The sequence below is a fragment of the Mastigoproctus giganteus genome, chromosome 12 (genome assembly GCF_048544385.1).
Source record: "Mastigoproctus giganteus isolate SK-2022 chromosome 12, ASM4854438v1, whole genome shotgun sequence".
Classification (NCBI taxonomy): Eukaryota; Metazoa; Arthropoda; class Arachnida; order Uropygi; family Thelyphonidae; genus Mastigoproctus; species Mastigoproctus giganteus.
Window position 1 is genome coordinate 34,647,122 of NC_143586.1, and position 12,958 is coordinate 34,660,079.

Below are 12,958 nucleotides of genomic sequence, written 5' to 3' on the forward strand. Positions count from 1 at the left end.
AGGAAGATCAAAGGCTGACACAAGTAATTATAGACCTGTGAGTTTAACTTCCGTTACAGGAAAATTAATGGAGGCACTGTTTAAAGAAGCACAGCAGGATCATCTAGACAAGACTTCAGTTATAGCTCGGACACAGCATGGTTTTGTTAAGGGGAAAGTCTTGCCTGGCCAATTTGATTGGATACTATGATGCAGTCACAAAAGAACTGGATGCAGGAAATATATTCCCTGCATCCAGTTCTTTGCAGTTCTTAAAACTTTGATATTATATATTTGAATCTTAGAAAGGCTTTTGATACTGTTGCACATGGAAGACTGCTGCACAAATTGGAGCAGTGTGGCATTGGAGGCAAATTGCTGCTATGGATAAAGGGATGGTTGAGGGGGAGAAGACAGAGTGGTAATCAATGGATACTGCTCATCGTGGACTAATGTTATTAGTGGAATCCCTCAGGGTTCAGTGTTGGGTCCATTGTTGTTTTCTGTATTTATAAATGATATTGATGATGGTATATCAAGCTTAATGTCGAAGTTTGCAGACGGTACAAAGATTGGCAAGGTTGTTAAGGATACTACTGACAGTATGCTGCTGCAACAGGATCTGCTAAGGTTGATCAGATGGGCTGAGAGGTGGGAAATGAAGTTTAACATTGACAAATGTAAAGTACTACATATGGGAATCAGCAACCCCAGAGCAACGTATCAACTCTGTGGTACTACACTGACAGTGGTAGAGAATGAAAAGGACCTGGGGGTAATTGTGCAGGCAGATATGAAGTTCTCTGAGCAGTGCAGACGGGCTGCAAGAGTAGCTCATGGTGTCTTGTCAGTGATATACAGGAATTTTTCTAGCAGGGATAAGGATGTGAATATTCCCTTGTATAAGACGATGGTTAGGCCACACCTTGAGTACTGTATACAGGTCTGGAGGCTGATTTCAAGCAGGATGTAGAGCTGCTGGAACGAGTACAGAGAAGGGCAACAAAATTAGTGAATGGAGCAAAGGGTTGCTCTTACGAAGAAAGGCTTATGTTTTGCAAATTACAGTGTCTGGAGACTAGACACCGGCAAGGTGATCTGATTGAGGTGTATAAAGCCTTGAATGGTTTGAGTATTTTCAATGCCGATGGGATTCTTGCTCAGAATAATCACCTGAGAAGGCATAAATTCAAATTGAGGAAAGATATGTAGGATAGATGTGCAGAAATTTGCCCTTAGCCAGCTGGTAGTTGGCTGGTGGAACAGACTTCCAGCCCTTGTTGTGGAAGTTGATAGCCTAAATAAATTTAAGGCTCAGCTGGGACAGGTACGAACGAACAGAGGGGTGAAGTGGAAGTTTTTTTTTTTTTTTGGCTGATGCTGCATAAGCTTGCTTTCTTGCATCATATGCCTCTACGAATGCTAATAAGTATAGCATAGCTTAATTTTCACCACTCACCTCATAATAATCCATTTGGTTTGATGAAACTTATAACAAGTACATGGTAACTATAAAATTTTGGAAGTTGGAATTCCGATAAGTGGCTGTTCGTAACTTAGTTTAATTATAAATTTTAAAAATTTGCTAAATTATTAGTATAAAACGTTAAAATTTTCCTAAGAAAGGAATGTACACATTCCATTTTATGATTGTCTCATTAAATACAAGTATTAAAAATTAAAATGGGGTAGAAGCTAATAGTTGCTCAGGAGCGACTTTTGAAACCGTCCCCAGTTAGCTTTAGTGGAAAGAGAAGAATGTGCGAAGTATGTTATATACTAGTTAAATTCCCAAAATGCATCTCAGTGTACGTGGAAACTTTATACGTGCTAAATTCCGAATAGGGGAGAGGTTGATTGGAATCTTTGTGTGTAATACGTTGAACAAGGTGTGCCGCTTACACTCTGAGCACCCTGACAATATTAATAACCATCTGAATAAGACACACAGAACCCTTACTGTTGTTCCATACCATAAACAATATGCTAGATGGCTTAGACAGGTTTTTAAGAATACAGATATTAAGTTAATATTTACATCTTATAATAAATTAGGTTCTAAATTTAATTCATACAGGACAACATATGAGTATACGACAGAGGATTACAATAACATATATTTAATTAGATGTCAATCAGATCAAGCATGTTACATTGGTAGTACAACAGCTAAATTTGGCACTTTGAAAATTTGTAACACACGTGCCTACTATCACTTTGATAGCTTCAAGTCTAATTTATCAGGCACAGGATTTACACAACATGTTCAATCTTGTAATCATAATCCACTCATCGATTCGGCTATTATAATAATTAAACTAAATTCTAGTTATAAAATTCTTCAAAATCAGGCTCTTGTTATTGAATGGTTGAAGTGCCACACCTTGTTCAACGTATTAATGTACTAAATATTGTATGGCTTGTTTAGTCATGCCAGACTTTTCAAAGAAGTTGTAAAAGCGCAACATGTAGCAGAATTACTAGGACATGCACTAAAAATATGCAAAACTGCCCTAATAAGGTAAAGATAAATAACATGTTTATTTATCTGTAATCATTGCACTGGTATTCTTAGGAAAAAAGTGACATCAGTATCTGAACCTTGGTAATTGCTGTTCTGTGAAAATTTTGTAAGCATTTTGAAAACATCTCTCAATTAGGCACTACATATGTTTAAGGGATTTATCATTTGTAGGCAGTGGTTGCATCTGCAAGAGGAAAAGTTTGTATAAAGAGCATGGTAACTTCTCTGATTACTTCCATTTAGAATTTACTGTTGGTAACATCATCAGTTTGTCCCGCCATGCAGTACTTTAAAACTGCCTTTGTAGTCGCCTTTACAAAAGAAAAAGCCCTTGGCAATAATTACATCTTTAACTAATTCCCACACAAAATATACTGTGATCACTTAGTGCCACTTAGTGGTTCTTGTGTCTGCAGATTCTTAAATTCATGAGGAGACACTAATGATACACAGGATGTGTCTCAGTTTTGGGTTACTCTCCATCATTACTAGCAGCAACAGTTGTAGCAGATCACAATGGATCACAATGTGAAGTATATAGCTGCCAACTCTCCAGATTTACAATGAAAAATTCATCTTTTTTTTTCTTTTTTGACCCATCTCTATCTCACTGTCATAAATATAAATTGACGACAGAGTTTCTCTGCATTTCTGCAATAACTTGATTTTTCCCTTTCTTTTCTTTTCGCACAAAAAATCAACTACTCTGCAGTCAAGCCAGTTCCTTTGTGCCTTGATTACAGAATAGTTTATATCTACCAGAGGCATATTACCTGATAATTTATATACTTTTTATGCATTTTTCTTATCTGCCATGAGTCTGATCAGCTCATTTGACATCCCTTTAAGTTTACATTTATATCATTTCATAGTTTATGTACGAAGCACAGTAGCTTTTAAGATTACTTCCCTCAATGCTTCCATTTAGAATTTGCTGTTGGTAACATCATTAGTTTGCCCCACTGTACATAATTTAAAAACTGTCTTAGACCACTGTAGTCACCTTTATGAAAGAAAAAGCCCTTTCCTCTGCCCTTGGCAGTAATTATATGTTTAATTCTCACATCAAATAATACACTGTGATCACCAAGTGGTTCATTGCTCTCTCTCTCTCTCTCTCTCTCTCTCTCTCTCTCTCTCTCTCTCTCTCTCTCTCTCTCTCTCTCTCTCTCTCTCTCTCTCTCTCTCATGTATCTGGGCCTTGAGCAATGTTTTTTTCACTAGGAGTGTACCCCATAGAATAAGTTTCTTTGTGAAATTTTGAAATTCATAAAATTGAAAACTTTTTACATAAATGCTTTTAAATATTAACTTCCTACTCCAGCTTAGTAGCCCAATATTAGATGAAATTATTTCACAAATGAAATCAGGATCATAAAAAAGCAATCATTACTTCTTTTTTGATGCAATACCATTCTTCCACAACTACTTATGCATTACTGGATTCAACTTTGTTATCCTCTGGATCTAAATTCCAGATATATTCAGCATTTGAATGCCAAAAGTGGACAATAACAGCTGACATGTGTAATCCCCTCCCCCCATTTTAAAATCCACCTTCATGCTGCCACCCATTATAAACTGTGCATACATTACTTAGAAAAGATTAGAGATGGTAGCACTTGCTAAAAGATTTCTACCATACTTTGTGGTGTTTGAAAATATTAGTAACAAAAGAAAAATTCTGTACCAGGTACATAACGTGTCCTGCCCCTAGCATATTTCACGTGTTTTACATTTAAGTCATCGGCAGGCGTTAAAAACGTTTTAATTTTCAGATATTAATAAAACTCGTGGATATAACAATGTTTTTATTTTATTAATAATAATTACATATCAGTTACTGAAAGTATTGGTCTGTGACGACTAAATTGGGATATATAATTTTTACATTGAAGAAATTTTAGTTCATTAATAAATACACCATCTGTAGTTGTTCCATTATGTGTAGCATTTATTGAAAGATCTGATGACATGTCCAAGTTAAAGGATGTTTTCATAAATTTGCAGAAGTCTTTTCCAGCCTCGGAGTTTAATTGTAAAGAAAAAAATTACATTCAATCTCAAAACACCAGGTGACTTGAAACCAGATGCGTTTTCGAATTAACACATTTCCCAGTTTCCAAAAGTTTTTTTTTGTATCTTATCACTTTAATATTTCTGTTTCTAAATTCCTTAGCTTTCCAACGATATGCTATACGTCCGCATTATGCTGTTTATTATGTGAGAAAATTTTCTTGATCACATGTTCACATTTTCCACTATCCTGGGGAAAAAAAAACTACTGCAATTTTCAGAAGTTTGAAAGTTTTTTCTCTAGTATAGAGCTAAGATGAAGCCCCATGCAAAATTTCATTAAATTTGATTTGGTCCAGTAGAAGATAAATTAAACTGGAATAAATTTTGATAATGCTTTTTGCATGACGGTTTTTCATTACGAAATTTTTGGAATAACTCCAGTAAAAACATTTTTAATGTCAAAACCTTGAAAAATGCACACGCGCACACACACACACACACACACACACACACACACACACACACACACACACACACACACACACACTGAAAAATGTTATCTGTGAGTTAATCCATGAGATAAACTGCTCGACACACATACAGACCCTTATGAGAATTCAGTAGTGCATATAGTAGCATAGAAATTGCTTCTCAAGTTAAGCAGTCAGAAGTCTGTATTGCAGTTCCTTGAGTGTATTCTTTGAATTGATAAAACTCACTCCACTTTGTATGAGATAATAAGTATAACTGGGCCATAATACCAAAATGCACATACAGAGGAAGAATATTTAATGAATTATGACAGATTTCATTATCTGATTCGTCATTATAAAAGCACAAATTTAGCTTAAAACTTTTTTGATGCTTGAGCTAATGAAATGAAGAAAGTTGTGTAAAGGAAGGTTCAGTAGCAGTATGTCCCTCAGTCGTAATACATGGGTGTGGAGCCTGGCATGTCTGCCTATTTTTATTTCTTAAAAAAAAAAAAAAAAAAAAAAAAAGAAACCTTTTGGTTTTGGATGTATTCATTAGGTAAAGGTCATTTTACAATGCTTGACTTTTTCTTAATGAACACAGTAAAAGTCCTCTTAATCTGACGTGATCAGAGCTAGTGGTTATTTAATTAAAAAGTCAGTTGAAGTTGGGGGAATCATAAAAAAGTATACATACTTGTATACTTTAAGAATTTTAATTTTGCTTAAAACATATATATGTATATTAATTTATATAAAATCAGTAATTTTCACCTCTTTAGATGATGAAAGGTTACATTTTGCAGCATAGTTCCTCCTTATAAATATCATATTGTTGATTGTTTAATCACTCTTTTGTTCAGTATAATGTAAAGCTATAACTGGATGTTTGCTTGGCTAATATACTGAAATGTTTGGTCCTGGAATAATTAATATCTTCTTCACATTCAGATCTATCTCTTTCCATCTTGGTGTGTACGATTTCCGCATTGCCCATTATTTCATTTTCCAACAAATGAATTAATTATCATTTGTTTTCTTGCTGTACATCTTTGGAACCTTCAGTTTGTCTGAAATCAGTTAATAAACTACATTCTTAAACTGGGTGGTGGTATCCACTGAGAATAAGTAACATTAGTCTTCACCATTAGTTAAGCATTGCTTGTTCGAAGTAGTTCAATACCAGGGCAACCCATTGTGAAGGTATTCACAATATGAGATATAACTAAAACCAGTGCTTTTTTTTTTTTTGGGATGGTACGCAACGGTACGCCGTACCAGCACCTTTATTAACAGTGACGTGTGACATTTGGATGTAATGCACTTCGAAATTTGTAATATTCCTTAAATTTGCTATTCAAAAAAGCTTAAATTATTTAACTAAATTTGCATTTTTCACTGTCTATTGTTAAGATATTTTCTATATAAAACCGTATAACCATTTTTATAATTCTAAATTACTCATTTGGACCTCTGTTTAACAAAATCCTTTTATAGCGAATTATTTTGAATTACCCTTGGAAGCTACATTTCCAATACTTTCCGTTGAGCGAGAAATTTTCATATAGCGAACAGATTAGGAGAGTATATACTCGGTACGCACTGTTCACATTTCGGGCCTTCAGGCAATTAGTGCTGCTGCGCGAATTAAGAGGCTAAAGGGATTACCATTCTTACAACTTAGTGGTACCTGGTAAAACCTATTCGACCACCAGTCCCACATACGGAGAAGTCGCGCTGGTCAGCAGTGAGCAGATTAAGGTGTATTCCCAATGGGCTGTGGTCCACCTACTGCAGTGGTGTCCAAACTTTTCCCGTACAGGAGCCATATTAAAAAAAAAATTCGAAGTTAGATTTCTTTAGTGTGTTCCTTTTTCCCTATCTTGTTGCATGTAAAAGTAAAATTGAAAATATTCGAAAATTTTATTAAGTACAATACACAATTACATTCACTGAACAAAACTTTCCTGGTGGGCCATAGGTTGGACACCACTATGAATCAACTGTAAGCGTTCCGTTCGAGAATTAGGAGGGAGTGATTTTCTTTTACCCCAACAAATAATCATCTGTTGTTTCACGAAAGTGCATTATCCAAATTTTCCGCAAATTTTCCCTATCTCTGTTTACATGTTCACAGTAAAAAAATTTCAAATTTAAGAACTGGTGACAATACCGATGACGAGAGAAAGAAAACGAGGACAACGAAGGTATTAAACCTTCTACACGTGAAATGATAGCATTTGGTGAAACTTAAGTTAGAAAATTGTCAATTAGGTTACAGTTAAATGAAAGAGATACAATTCGTGGATTTCGGAAATACCTAATTGAAAAGATGGTTTCGGAAGAATTGAAGCATTTGGTGGACACTCTGAGTACAATACCAATTTCATCGAGTGAATGTGAACGAGGATCTGTTAGCCCAACCAGAGCTTCGTTGATGACAAAAACGGTTGTATGTTAGTTGTTTACAATTACATTTTTAGTGCAATTGCATCATTACTACATAGTTGAATTTTAAGACAAACTGAAGTTTGTATATTAGGCATCGTTATTATAACATTTCATATTGTGAATTTCTTCGCATCCTAATATTTTTCCATTAGAGATGTTTACTGTTATATGTTCTCAGTTGAAGCAGAATTCAGGGGGCAGAAATGAGATTTGTGAGGAGCATAGCCGGAAAGACAAGACAACAAAATCAGGAATGATCTGGTTAGTGAGAGAATTCAGGTTGAAAAACTCCAGAATAGGATTGAAAGGTCCCATTTGAAATGGTTTGAACACGTCAAGAGGATGAATAAGAGGTGTTTGGCAAGAAGAATGTTTGATTTACAATTAAGGGACAAAAGACCAAGGGGGAAGACCAAGAATGAGTGACAGGACATGATAAAGACTGATGTCATTACGAGAGGAGGAAAGTGGAGTGAAATCAACAATGGAGAGAAGTACACAGACAGGGCATCGTGGTGGGGCTTCATACGTTGCCCCTGTGGAATAGTAGAATGATGACAGATGATGATTCTCAGTTGAGTACCACCTCCTAGATGGCACTGGTTCCATTACAGATTTGCATATTACAAAGGGTACTAGGAAAGTTTTGCAATATGACGCAACAATGAATCACAGGAAGCTGCTTGTTGCTGCATGTTGAGACATGTTCATACGTGCATAGTAGCCGCCGCGCCAAGTCGATGGGCTCAGTTATTCATTAGTAGTGAGAGTGTAAAGTGCTTGCGATGGCATCGTGGTCACGAAATGAGATAAGGACAGTTTTGCAGTATAATTTCATGCGTGGTTTAACCATAGACCAGTGCTTAGAAGAAATGACTCTTGCACTAGATGATGATTGTCCACATCATACAACGATATTCAGGTGGTATAGAGAATTCCAAAGGGGAAATTTCACTCTGGAGGATTCTGAGAGGCCGGGAAGGCCACGAACGTTAGTTACGGAGGAAAACGTTACTGCTGTGAGGAAAATGCTTGACGAAAACAGGCGAGTGACCTACCAACAGATAGAGGATACTTTGGGCCTAAATGCACCAGCAATTCGTTCGATTCTGCAAGATCATTTGCACGTGAAGAAACTTTGTTCTCTCTGGGTGCCGCATCAACTGACTGAAGAGCAGATGACACGACATGTGACTTGGTGCCGGGAGATGTTAAAAAAGTTTGATAAGGGACAATCTCGGTATGTGAACAACATCGTGACAGGTGACGAGACTTGGCTGTACTATTACGATCTGCCGACCAAGGCTCAAAACAAAGTTTGGGTCTTTGATGATGACGACACACCCTTAATTGTCAGAAAATCCCGATCTGTAAAGAAGAAAATGATAGCTGTATTTTTCAAATCGAGTGGAATTGTGGAACGTGTCGTTTTGGACACGCAGAAGACAGTCACAGCTAAGTGGTATACTGAACAATGCCTGCCTAAAGTCATTGGATCTATGAAGAACCTGCGGCCAAAGTCAAGAATGGACACCTGGTACCTCCATCACGATAATGCTGCAACTCACCGCGCCAAAGCCTGCACCGAATATTTGACCACGACAGGACTGAAACTTCTCGAGCACCCTCCCTACAGTTCAGACCTTGCTCCCTGCGACTTTGCACTGTTCCCGCATGTGAAAATGAAGCTAAAAGGGAGGCGGTTCTCCAGTGATGAGGACCTTCTACGGGCTTGGGACAACGAGTGGGCTTTACTCCCTAGTGAAACTTGGCAGAACTGGTTTAAGATTGGTTTCGGAGGATGGAGAGGTGTATTGAATGTAGAGGAAATTACTTTGAAAAAATTAAATAAACAAAATTGTATTGCAAAACAGTTTCCTAGTACCCTTTGTATATTGCTTTGAATTTGAAGGTATATCTGGAAAGAACTTACAAATGCACACAACATGCTGAGACTTATCCCTTTTGCAACTCATACTTTCAGAGTATTTGAAATTTGTGAAATAAGATTCAAAAAAATACAATCAAATAGACTAAAAAGAATAAATATTCCAAAATAGGATTTTGTCTGCCTGGACTCTGTCTCACAAGGCCATGTAGAGAAAAAAAAAAAAAAAAAATTCAGAGGCTGTATATATCTCATTGGCCAAAGGATCTTGCATTTCATTAACTTCTAACCCTACCTGGGTTAAAGAGCTGTAGCCCTTTGCTATGAGTCTCTATCATTGATTATAGGATAATGGTTTTTCCACTTGTTACTTTTTTGGAGACATCTGAATTTGAGTCCCATCATTGTGTGAAAGTTATTAAAAGCCCCTTCATTTGTTGCTGTAGCTAGCCAATTTTAGACAGAGGTAGTGAGTTTTTCCCTGTGAGTTATTCTGGATTTTTGAGCTTGTACAACATGCAAATTGGCCATTAAGACATATACGCTTGTTCAGTCATATGTTGTTATTTGGTTTTTAGGAGCATTAGCGCCGACCGGGCTAGCCGAGTGGGTAAAGTACCTGCCCGGCAACCCAAAGGTCGCGGGTTCGATTCCCGCCTCGGGCTTGGATCAAAGTACTGCAAAACCCTTGGGAGGTGCAATATGGCCACAGAAGCCGATGCGCCAACAACTACCAAATCAAAAAAAAAAAAAAAAAAAAAAAAAAAGGAGCATTAGCAACTAAGGCCATATTGCTCTTGGATATGCGGTAGTCATTCCCTGACCTTTCTGCATCCTCCGTATTTGGTGGTGACGGACTCGAACCCCGGTCTAATCAAGAAGTGTGTGCTACGCACTGCTGCTCCTTCCCACCTGGCTACAGAGGCGCCTCAATCATAATATACATGGCCAAAGTTGTTGATACACCTGAAAAACCAACAATGATAAAACTTCCATCACAGTGTATGTAGAAATATCCAAAGGAAATGTAATGATGCCCTTGGATTTTTTTTTTTTTTTTTTTTTTTTTTTAATTCTCTGGTACTTTTTGGTTCCTGGTGAGATGGAATTTCAGCAGACATTTTATTTGTGTTACCATTTTATTCTTTTGTTGAATTTTATTTATTTATTATTATTATTTTTTTTTTTTTTACAAATTCCACACATTTTGAAAGTTTGAGTCATGGGGGGAGGGAAGTGAAAGAGATAGATGGTAGTCTTACCTTAGCTTTGTGTTCTTTTATAAATGTTTTCCAAACTATTTCTTCTGATTCAACTCAGTATAGTGTATAATACGTACAGGTTTTGAGTTTTTTTTTTTTTTTTTTTTTTTTTTTTAGTGGCAAATGTACAGAATGCTTTCTACCAAAACAGAAAATGTAGTTTCTCTTGAAAGCTTTGGAATTTCTTTTTTGTTATATTCATATTTGTAGTGATTTTAAGCTTTATATTTCAAATGATTTTAATCTATAGCTGATGTAAAACTTTATTTGTTCTTTACCTTTTCATTATTAATATATGTAATTTACCTAGCTAACACAGCTTATTTGGAAGTGTATATGTGGTCAGCAAGCTTTCTTAGTGTCCATAATTAAAATGACTTATTTCAAATATTTTAAATTCCACTTTATTTGATATTAAAATATTTTTGACCTTTTTCAGGAAGCTGAAGCCATTCAGGAAAGAATTCTGCAAATAAAGACAGTCTGGGAACAGTTAACACAATTGGTAGGTGAATGTAAATTGTAATTTTTAATTGTAAAAATTTGGCTTATGAAATTAACACAATTTATTCATTAGGTGATTCTTACTAGGTTTTTATATGCATTTTATGTAACCAGTAATGTTTGTTTTATATCAGCTTATGTAATACCAGTTTACGTAATACTCGATTCATAGAAATTTGACTTTACGTAAGTTTTTGCTGGCTGGTGCAAAATAAAAAAAAAAACAAAAAAAAAAAAAAACGTGGAAACATATTTTGCATCCCATAGGAATAAATGGAGGTATTGTGAAAATATCGTAATTTGAACCCAATAACATCCCCCCCCCCACCTTCGGTAAGTCGTTCCAAGATCATGGAAGTTGAAATTTTCTCTATATAACTAAGCTATTTATCTCTCTAAAAGGTCATTTTTATAATGGAAATTGCACTACACTTTCATCGTTATCATATGTTCCATTATAAGAATTAATTTTGAATGGCTTTGTGATTTTTTTTCTAAAACACATTTCTGGATGTTGCTACCATAAAACAATAAAAACAGTTTGCACTTTCTGGTTTATTGGGCTTTTCTGTTAGCGCAATCTGTTATAAACGGGTAGTAAACTCGATCTTATTGCATTTGTGATAATACTGATAACTGGGATTGTATGGGTTTTTACGTTACAGTATTATGGGGAAATGAGTTTCTCTTCACTGATATCTTCAATATAAAAACATAAATAAATTTTCAGAATCTTCTCTTCATTCCTATTTACTTATTACAATGGTGAAGGGAAAGGGACCAATGGAAAGTGCAAGTGTTGGCAATGCTAGGAAACAAAACAAAATTGATTTATAAATGAAGATGATTAATTAAGAAGTACGAAGCAGGACAAATTTTGTCATCTATTGCACGGAATTAGGTCTCGCTGCTTCAACAGTGAATACTATTTTAAGGGACAGTGCACGTATAGAAGAAAATGTTAAAGAATCAATGCATTTAAGATCAGCAGTGATCACAAAACAGCATTCAGGTGCTATATATCGAAGATGGAAAAGCTATTAATAATACGGATAGAAAATCAGATTCAGGGGGGGGGGATTTAAAATTAAAACCCCTTTTAGTTTACCAGGAAGAGGGCCAAAGTACAACCCAAAATCGACACATTTTTCATGATTAAATTCATCAATTAAATTAAATCAATTAAAATCAATTTAGATCAATTAAATTTATGATTTTAATTGGAATTTTAAGTTTAATTTTGATGCGTAGTAGTTATCACATAATTATATACGTCTGTAATGGAGAATATTTTATATGTACAAATATTTGAATATTAAATATTTTGACTGACATTTGTGCATGTTTTCACTACTGTTTATTATTGATTAAGAAATATCCTATGGCACCGACCACAACTCACAAATACATATGTTACCTTATGAGAATGCGATGCTCGTGTAACGTGGATTCACTTAGCTCTGTTTTTCCAGAACGAATTATCAGCATTAAACAGGGGTCACCTGTATTGTGAAATCGTCTGTGTCCACTTCAGCTGCTCTGGGTTGTAGTTTTTGTACTTGCTGTTCCTCCACTTCTGGTTCCATTATGTCTGTATTCGCTGTTGTTTTCAGTTGGTCACTCACATCCTGCCTGATTTTTGTCAAGATTGCAGGAGCTATCAGGTTCTTAATGACAATGGTCCCTCTATTCACTGTCAGGAATCATTCCAACCACTTAGTGTGTAGTTTCATCCTGTACATTCTATAGCTTCATTACTTCGCAGTATGCTTGCATGATGAGCTTATTTTTCGATGCTCCTCTTTATTCATTGGCTTCTTCCCTTCTGGGTGTCATTGCGCAGGAAGCACTTCCAGTT

The 12,958-nt window shown here is 35.8% G+C and overlaps 1 protein-coding gene across 1 annotated transcript in view; it reads left to right on the forward strand.

Moving 5' to 3' along the window:
* LOC150076876 (spectrin beta chain-like) overlaps positions 1–12,958 on the forward strand; it is an 800,006-nt gene that overhangs the window by 342,734 nt on the left and 444,314 nt on the right. Inside the window, exon 22 of the mRNA XM_090386889.1 lies at positions 11,036–11,101. Within this exon, the coding sequence (XP_090243015.1) occupies positions 11,036–11,101 (66 nt within the window). The remainder of the gene's footprint in view (positions 1–11,035; positions 11,102–12,958) is intronic.